At 43.2% G+C, this 9,842-nt stretch overlaps 1 protein-coding gene across 1 annotated transcript; it reads right to left on the bottom strand.

Annotated features, from left to right (window-relative positions):
* Positions 1-2,084: 2,084 nt before the first annotated feature.
* On the bottom strand, positions 2,085-8,505 carry TCEAL1 (transcription elongation factor A like 1). The gene is made up of 3 exons (XM_059157810.1): positions 8,342-8,505; positions 7,825-7,911; positions 2,085-7,476 (listed from the first exon to the last, which is right to left on the bottom strand). Exon 3 carries the CDS (start codon positions 7,462-7,464, stop codon positions 6,865-6,867), a length of 600 nt encoding a protein of 199 aa, XP_059013793.1. The 5' UTR covers positions 7,465-7,476; positions 7,825-7,911; positions 8,342-8,505; the 3' UTR covers positions 2,085-6,864.
* Positions 8,506-9,842: the final 1,337 nt, after the last annotated feature.

The raw sequence follows: 9,842 nt of genomic DNA, 5'->3' as shown, positions 1-9,842 counted from the left end.
AAATGATATTTTAGTTGAGTTTTAATGACTGAATAGGATTTTGCTTAACAGAGAAAGGGAGGCCAGTCTAAACATAAGTGGCAGGAAAAAAGCTTGAGGCAACGGCGCAGAGGCTTGGCCCTCAAGGGTCTGACTGCACCAGATCAGTCAAAGTCCGACAAGAATTCAGATGATAAATGTCCATTACAGAGGACAGTTTGGCAGTGTACCCTAAATGTACCAAATAACCCCACAGTCCCCCTTCTAGTCACTAATTCCTGAGAAATACTTACACATATGCACAGTAAGGCATGCCAAAAACATGCCATTGCCCCATGTTTGTTATAGTAAGGCATTGGAAACCATCTTAGTGTCTATCATTAAGGAATAAACTTAACGATTTGTTCATTCACACTATGCAATGTATGCAGCTGTTACATATGACCTAAATCTATGGGTCTAATGTGGGATTTTTTGAGCACAGCAAGCAATCAACTCAATTCTGACACCGAGGGAGTGTCTGATCCCACAAATTAAGGGCTCAGTCCCACAAGACTGCACCCCAACCCCTTCAGATGCCAACCTTAAGTCCAGGTTGTCATTTATGCTTCTCACCTACTAGATCAGAGGTTCCCACGACTCCATCCAGGGATTCAATTAACTTGCTAGCGTGGTTCACATTTAGTTATGCTTTCTAGTTTATTACAATGAATGTTATAAAGGAGACAGATGAATAACTGGATCAAGAGGTACAAGGGATGAGGTCCAAAAGGGTCCCAAATGCAGGACCTTCTGTCCTCATAGAACTGGGGTGGGCCACCCTCCCATGATGTGGATGCATTCACCAACCTGGAAGCTCATCAAATCTTGCTGCTCAGGTGCCTGGATGGCTCAGTCGGTTAAGCGTCGGCTCAGATCATGATCCCAGGGTCCTGAGATCGAATCCCTCATCGGGCTCACTGCTTAGCAAGGAGTCTGCTTCTCCCTCTGCCTGTCACTCCCCCTGCTTGGGCTCACGCACATGTTCTCATTCTGACAAATAAGTAAAATCTTTAAAAGAATCTTGCCATCCAAAAGCTTTCATGTAGCTTTGTCTGCAGCCTTCCCACCTTTCCCTTCCTAGAAGCTGGTGAGGAGGTCTGAAAGTTCAACTTGGTCTTTCTGGTAACCAGTGCCATCTTGAGGCTATCCAAGGGCCCAACCCTAAATCATCTTATTAGTATAAACTCAAAAGGGGCTCTTCATGAATGACAAAAGACATTCCTACCACTCAGGAAATTCTAAGGGATTGAGGAGCTTTATGCTAGGAACTGGGGGCAAAAACCAAATATATTTCTTGTTATAAATTACAACAGGTACCAACATGGACAGATGGATAGATTTCCAAAACACACAGTTGAGTAAAACAAAAAACCCCAAAACATTTGTCAAATGAAATGTAAGTTAAAAATGCCATTTATATAATGTCATTTAGATTCTATGAATATGTATGTATGTGTGTGCACATGTGTGCAAGCATGTGTGCATGTGATTTGTGTCTTTTCATGTGAATTACTTCTCCATGTACTTTGCTCATTTTCTATTATGTGAGTAGAGATTTATATTTTTCCAAGATATCTCTAAATCTGTGGTATGTTTTAAATATTTCATCCCTGGGGCACCTGGGTGGCTCAGAAGTTCAAATCTGAATTAGAACATAGATGTTAACTTTGGCTCAGGTCATGATCCCAGGGTCCTGGGATCAAGCCCCATGTCAGGCTCCCAGCTCAGTGGGGAGTCTGCCTCTCCCTCTCCCTCTGCCTCTCCCCCTGCTTGTGTTCTCTCTCTGTCTCTGTCTCTGTATCTCTCTCAAATGAATACGTTAAAAAATAAAATAAAGTAAAATAAAATTAAAATAAAAAATAAATACTTCACCCCAATTTCTGTGACATTTAATATTCTTTGAGATTTTTTTAATCTTCACTATAGACATCACCATCAAGGGGTGTGGTTGATGGAATACCCATATAGATGAATGTCGTGGCACATGTGCAAAGAAAAATAAAGGAATTAATAAAATATATGCTATAAGATATAACTACAAATATGTAAATAACACATAAAAGTATCAGAATAATATATTTTATTAACATAAAAGGAATATACACACAACGTAAGCACGTATCTGTCAATATTAACAATTTCTCTAGGTAGAGGAACTATAGGTAATTTATATTTTGTTTTATACTTTCCTACATAAAGTATATTTTCCAGATTTTTCTGGAAGAAACATATAACTTCCACAATCAGAAAAAATTCAAAATAGTATAAGACCTTTCAGTTTAAACTTACACACACATGCACACAAGTATCTTGACTTGAGACAGAGAAAAACCGTCTAAGTATACGTTGCTTCTTGAGCTACTTCACCCCCCAAGAAAAGGTTGATACTGGATCAGTCCAGTGTGAGTCAGGGTTGAGGTATTCCCCTCCCCAATATCAAGTCTTCTCCCACCCCCCAGTAGTTTCTCTCCTTCCCTCTTTTCCTTTGTTAACTGTTCATTCAACTCGTAGTTCTGCCTCCAGACACCAGATGGCGTGCTTACTTCTAGTTTTTAAATACTATTTAAAACCAGTATTGTCTGGTTTTAGAGAGCGCAAAGAGGTTTAAAGAATAAATTCATTTTTTTACACATAGGGTATGCATCAGTACATTCAGTATGGTCCCACTTTCGTTTTAAAAATACATATTTATAGAAAAACGTAGAAGGATATACCACTGGATTCTTCATTCTTTTAATTCAATAAATATTCAAAAGGCCCTTACTACATGTCAGGTACCACCAGCCACAATCCATATTTCCATGCCAATCTCTTTCAAACTCTAGACACTTACATCTAACTGCTTACTGGACAGTTCCATCTGGAGAAAAATAGTAATGCAAAAACTCACCCAAATGCACAAACCAACAAGGACACAGTACTTGGTAAGTCTAATTCAATTATACCTTAAGTCCTGAAAAACTACAATCTAAATTGGAGGCAGTCTGGGAAACCTGGCTGGCTCAGCTGGTGGCACATGTGACTCTTGACCTCAGGATTGTGAGTTTGAGCCCCAAGTGGGGTACAGATCTTACTTTTAAGTAATTAATTAAATAAGTAAATTGGAGTGTGTAGAGTGGGGAGAACACAATTTGATTCAGACAAATGTGAATTAGAACATAGGATCTGTCTCTTCTCTATCTCTATAATTTTATTCTTTATTCATAAAAATAATTGAGTTTGGGTTAGTATTTCTGAATGGGAGAGGAAGGAATCTCGGATATTTTACAGGGAACCTGAACCTGATCTCTCAGGTATGCTATCTCACACTGAGGGGCTCCCACTCTCCAGCACTGTTTCATAAAAGCCAGATAATTCTGATTAAAAGAGGGCTTTCTCTAGGGTCTGGGACCCTAAATGCTTTTTGTTCTGGGGTTGACCAGACAAGCTGCTTCTTGGATATGTGATTGAGATGCCAGCCTTCTGTCTGGGCAGGGAAGTGGTTAAGAGGACCAGAGAGCCAGGACCTGGATTCTGCTGACTGTCTACCAACAATGCCCCTGGCACTCAAGTCATGGGCAGGGCCTGCAATGCATAGGCATTGCAATGTGATGCTCACACAGGAGGTGAAACCCCTTTTCTCCTAAGTTGTTGTTGGACCACATGCTTTTGCAAGTTCCCTCTACTTGGAGTCTCTGACCCTGGGCCTAGGCTGACACAGACCTCAGAGGCACTTCAGGCACAGAGCAATGTTCAGGACAGAGTCACCAACACAGGCTGGGGCACATCTGAGGCCCTCTGGGGAGTCTGTGCAAGGTGGGTCGAAGAGGGATGGGTGAGGTCTTGTCTGAGGTCTAACCCCATTTGTGGAAAAGCTAGTTCAGTAAACTCAAAAGGAGAGCCACGTGGCCTGGTCAGACCCAGGTCAGACATCTGCCCACTCAAAGACCATCCCAACCAATGTTTCCAGTTAGGAATCCTTGGAACTTTATCCCCTCCCCTATAAAAAGTTCCCCAAAAGAGAAGGGAGAAAGGAGGGAAAGGCAAAGTGCTCTGACCTGCAATGGGGATCGTTGTTGCCCTCCAGGTAAGTGTGTCCAGGACAATTTGGCCACCAGCCTCAGAGGGTCTGGTGCCTGCTGCAGGCTGGAGCAGAGAATCCAACATCAGACCCACCCTGGAGAGAAGTGTGACTTGGGTGAGCCTTTCCACATCCTACCTGAGCACCGCCCCTCTGAGCACCATGGGGTGGGGGTGGGGGGTGGATTCATTCTGTCTTGTCAAACTGGTATAGTGAGCCTCTGGAAACTTATCTCACTCCAACTGGAATCCAGCCCAACCAGCATCCATCAGGCTGCCATGACCTTGAAGAATGGTCTGGAGACATGAAGATCCCCCCAAATGGCATCATACAGTGGAAAATAAAAAGCAAAAAGGTCAAGGGCACAGGACTGGCTCACCATTTTGTGAACTGAACACCAAAGAGCTTTAAATTTATTTCAGATCCATTTTACTTCTTATAAGGAAGGAATGCAAGACATTACTTAATGCCAGTTGTGAAAAATCTATCTTGCTATTTTATTGTCCTCAGGTTTTTATTCTGTATATGGTCTTGCTTTGTGGCAAGCAATTTAAATTTTATGGAGTAAAACTGATGAGGTGGTTTTTAGTTTCTTAAAAATATGCTTGGACAAAACTTTCGCTCTTTTTTACGTAAACCCAATACCAGTGTAGAGCTTGAACTCACAACCCCCACGATCAGGAGGCAGCCAGGTGCCCTGAACCTTGCACCCTTTTAAATTCTGATAAAATCATCTGCATTTTATTCTAGTTTTGTCATAATTTATTTTTACTAAAACCAGGAGTATATTGCATATGGAAGTGGATTTCTAAATTGTGTGCTAATTGACAGAAAATGAAATTTAGTGGGTCTGGGATAGAGCCCGGGTCCCTGCATTTTTTTAATAAGAGAAATGCTGATATTTAAGATATGTAAATAATTTCAATGTTGAATTTGGGGTAACAATTCTTCCCCTAAGTGATCCTTCTAGAATTGCAAATCATACTTTCTAGAGAAGTAAACACAATGAAACTACACAGTCAATTAAACAGAAATTCAGGGTTCATGACTGGATCACAATTTTAAAAAATTATTAACCACTATCCATGTTTCTAGAATTAATAGCATCAATAAAACAAAATCTTAGGTGTTATAAGGGTAGTTTGAGAAATCATAATATCTGGTATATGCATATAGAGCTGTATGTATATACATATACAGTACTTTAATGACTTACAAAGTACAAAGTACTTTTGAATGCTTCTTTCTTGGTGATGTGCGGTGGGGAAGAAGGGAAATGCCCTAGCTTTAACCTAAGTCTTACTTTCCTCTTCAACTTATACAAGCTGAGCAAGTCAGCTGAATTGGTTAAGGCAAGTCTGCCAGAAAACCCTTGGGAAAGAATTCACCCTAGGGCAAATGTTAGGCACCTAAAACTATAGTCATTCTTGGAGAATATTTTGGGAGGGAGGTTTCAATTCAGAATACCCAGCATTATGGCTGGCACAAATTTGTCTCCTAGCCCGTATCTCAGTGAATTCATGTTTGAATCCAGGGAGGAAAAGATGAGACTTTCGGCGGGGGTGGGGGTGGGGGTGGGGGGACTATTTTGTTAAGAATTCTTTAAGACTTTGAGGTTTAAGCAGGACTGGGATGATATGCATCTGGATAAGTATAATATAAAAGCTGAAGGAGAAACATTTTCCATTTATCTGTAGGTTTTTATTTGGCCTAGAAAGGACTTCAGAGCAATCAGCAACCCAGGCACCTTAGCTGCGGGTAGGGGGGACAGGGCATGGAAGGAGAAGGACCCAGGAGAAGAGGCAGCCCTGAGTAGCAGATATGACAGTATCCAAGGGAAGAGAATAGCAGGGTAGGAGAATGTGGCACTCAACTGGAATCTCACAGGAATTATTTGTGAGTGTAAGTGAAACCTCCTTTTGGGTTCTATCCCCTATATTTGAAGGGTATCTATAGGGGTTGGGGGTCCTGCATGCACAGGTGAGGGAAAATCAGGCAGCTCTAGGATCTTCATTTCATTTGGCTCCACAGCTGCCTTATAAGTCAAGCATTATTCCTCTTTAAATGGGAAAAGAATGACTGTGAAACAGAGGTACCTGGTTTGTTCTTCTGCCTGAGATTTTAAAAAAAGTAGGATTGGGGCAACTGGGTGTCTCAGTCTGTTAAGCCTCTGGCTCTTGATCACAGTGTTGTGAGTTCAAGCCCTCATTGGGCTCCATGCTGGGCACAGAGCCTACTTAAGAACAAACAAACATGGGATTTACTTTTCTTTAAAGTTCTGACAAGAATTTATTAAGTGCCACATTGCCTTTATAAGCTGAATGACAATTTTAAAAGTTTTTCCCATTATATTTTTTTAACAAAAAAATGTTTGTCTTGAAAGACATTCCGAAGCAAAAATGAAAAACAAACCAAAACCCCTATTACCACACAGATAGCCACTGTTAAGCCATTTAAGATATACTGTTTTTCTTTGCATATTAATATATAAATATACATTCTTTTTACAAAATGGGATACAACATATACTTTTCAAAAATTTCACTTCACAATATATTTATATAATGTACATCTTTTCATGCAAATGGATGAGACTCATGATTGAAAAAGTGAAAGTTGCAGCTTGCGGGTGGGGAAAACCCAATTTAATGCCAGTTACAAGTAAAACACCTAGAATAAAGCCACGCGAAAAGTTATAATTGAGATGGGGAAAGGTATATAAGAAAATGCAACGTTCAGGTGGCAATACTTATATCAGGCAAAACAATTAAAGGCCGAACACATTAAATAGGGTAAGGGCGGTTCCGTCTCGCCTTCCAATGCATAACCATCAATTTGTTGCGCACTCTTTTCATTTCTTCCATCTCCTCTGCTACCTTTATCATCTCCTCATTGCTTAAATTTCTGCCGTGTATGTCCCCTCTAAATTGCGGGCGAGAGCGAGCCAGCCTCTCTTTAAAGCTTCCTTCTTCTAGCTTATGTTTTCCCACTCCACAAGGAGGCTGCTCCATGGGAGGGCGCTCCTCAAAAAGGTCCCTTCTAGAAAGGCGCTCCTGAGGAGGGCGCTCCTCTGACACGAGCATCTCGGGAAGGAGCTCGGGAAGGAGCTCCTCGGGAAAGAACTCCTCCTCCGAGGACTGCTCCTCGGAAGATGGTTCCTCTGGAGACTGCTTTTCGGGAGAGTGCTCTACTGAAGGCTGCTCCTCGGAAGATGGTTCCTCTGGAGACTGCTTTTCGGGAGAGTGCTCTACTGAAGGCTGCTCCTCGGAAGATGGTTCCTCTGGAGACTGCTTTTCGGGAGAGTGCTCTACTGGAGGCTGCTCCTCAACTGTCTTGGGTGCGCTCTGTGGCTGTTCTTCATTTTCTTTGCAGGATTTTTCCATGTTCAGGATGGTCTTTATAAATACAGTTATTCACAGGAGATAACCAAGGCAGAGTCGAGTCAACACACTTGAGAGCTGAATCAAAACCCCAGCCCCGCGTTCCCAAACCTGCCTTCTCCCGAGTCGGGGCACAGGTTCCTCAACCTACGCTTGTCGAGAGGCTCTGCGGCGCTAGGGACCCCCGCCGTGTCCCACCCCTCGCAGCGTCCCTTGCCCCTCCTTCCCGAAAGCCCACCATTTTCCCAGCAGGCCTTGCCACAGGCCTCTCCCGCAGTGGCAGGGGCGGGGCCGGACGGTGGTGCTACCGACTCTGTTCCCATCAGCGTCCTCCCACGCACCCCATCCCGCGCCACTGCCCACCTTGGCGCCGACCGGGACCTCTCCTGGAGGTTTGCTCTAAGCGTCCTCTCCTCGAGGCGCTCCGCTGTGACCTGCAGAATTGCAGACCTGCAGACAGACGCAGGACAGGGTAGGGGGCGGGGAGTGGGGAGGAGGGAAGGTCTGACTGACACACACGTTCCTTTCCTAGGCACTAGCCGCCGCCCCCACGCCAGCCCCTTCTGCTTCCCCTCCCCCACGCCCCACCTCAAGCTTAGTCCTCTGTGCCCCACCACCCTGCACCCTGCAGTGTTCGTCATTTCTTTTCGGGCGGCAAGTGGAAGAGAAGGATTACTTAGAATTTGTGTCTGTGTTCCCTAGGGGCCCCCACTCATTTCCCCACCTCACCCCAAGACCACCATTTTCTGCACCAAAATGTGGGCGCAGGGGGGCGGGGCTGGGTCTAGGGAAAGGCCTGGTACTCTCTGCCATCCCGATCCCAGAGGTTACTGGGCAGCACCGACACTCATACCGATTTAAGAAGACCAGGGGGACTTACTTCCTTCTGCTCTTTCCCTCGACCGAAGGGCAGGAGGCAGACGGTGTCTGGACAGGCAAAAAGGACCAGGAGAGCGGGACTAGGGCAGACATAGGCTCCTGGTCACGTGAGGGCCGCGCGTCACCGCCGAGCTCAGATCCCCAGTTACCACTTTGACCACGGGCGGCCGTGCTGCAGCCGGACAGTATTTCCTAACGCGCAGCACATCAGCCATCGTCACTCAACCCCTTTGTTTATATTTACCTTTTCCTGGTTACCAGAGACGGTCAGCATCCAGTCTTTGTGTTACTGCCTCTTCTCCGTTGCTTACCCTGATACCACCTCTCTCCCCATTCTCCCGTTTTCAGCCAACAAGGCCCATTATTTCCGCTAAAGTCCAGATCCTCCACTGAAATTTGACTGTTTTTCCTTAATGAATCAATACCATATGTCAACTTTACCAGCTTTAATCCACATCCCTAACTCCATCATGGCCGTTTAGGCTCTATCAACATGGTTTAGATCTCTTGTCACTTTTATGGAAGATAAGCTTTCAATTTTCCATGACTGAAGGATTTTTTTGAGCCCCCAAACCTGTATTACAAATAGAGGCTCCAGTCTAAATTAGTAATCATTCAGTTCTAGAACTCTAGAAAGAGTTGTTTGTAAAGTATGTACATTAAAAACATGAATACTTTGATTTTCACAAATCAAAATACAGATTTGTCTAAGTGCAAATAGTCTAAAAATGTATTTATTACCTGTAATGGGAGAATTCTTGGTGGAGAGAGTGGCATTATTATATATGTACATATATGTATATGATTTTTAAAAATTTTTAAGTAAACACACCACACATGGGGCTTGAACTTAATGACCCCAAGATCAAGAGTCACATGCTCCACTGACTGAGCCAGCAAGGCAACCCTATATATACTATTATGTGTGTGCGTGTGCATGTGTGTGTAAAGAGATTTTTCTGGGATTCTAAATCCTTAACCAGCCACCTCTTGGTGTTGCTGGTCAAGAAAGTGTATATTAATTCATTAAATCAGCGAATATCTGGGTCCTGGGACTGCAGTACCCAAAAGATTCAGCACAGAAGATATTCATATCCAACTATCCAATAATTCTGTTGACCGCACACTTGAGTAGTAGGATTAAAATCATATTAACATACTTGTCATTACAAGTATGTGTATTTGGATCTAATGGTGTTTTATGATCTTCAACCTCATGCCTGCATTTTATCTACTCAGATCAGCCTGGATGTTACTTTCTCATGCAGGTGCCCTTTCTTCCAGAGAGCAAACTATACCTATCCTCTCTGTATTTTATACTTTCAGGATTGGTGTCTATCAAATCTGTGAGGATCCTGGGATCATTTTCTTTTGCAAACCCAGGCTGTCTAGTACGTTTCCAAACAAGTTCATATGGAAATTTTCCTATTTTTGGAGCTTTTTGTCACTTTTCTCCAACAACTAATTTACTTTGTGTTAGATAGGAATATGAATATTCATTT

Source organism: Mustela lutreola, chromosome X, assembly GCF_030435805.1.
Source record: "Mustela lutreola isolate mMusLut2 chromosome X, mMusLut2.pri, whole genome shotgun sequence".
NCBI classification, from domain to species: Eukaryota; Metazoa; Chordata; class Mammalia; order Carnivora; family Mustelidae; genus Mustela; species Mustela lutreola.
This window is presented reverse-complemented; position numbering and strand designations above follow the sequence as displayed.

Bases quoted from the DNA above. Each gene is read 5' to 3' on its own strand.
- TCEAL1 (XM_059157810.1), bottom strand. From the start codon at position 7,464: ATGGAAAAATCCTGCAAAGAAAATGAAGAACAGCCACAGAGCGCACCC.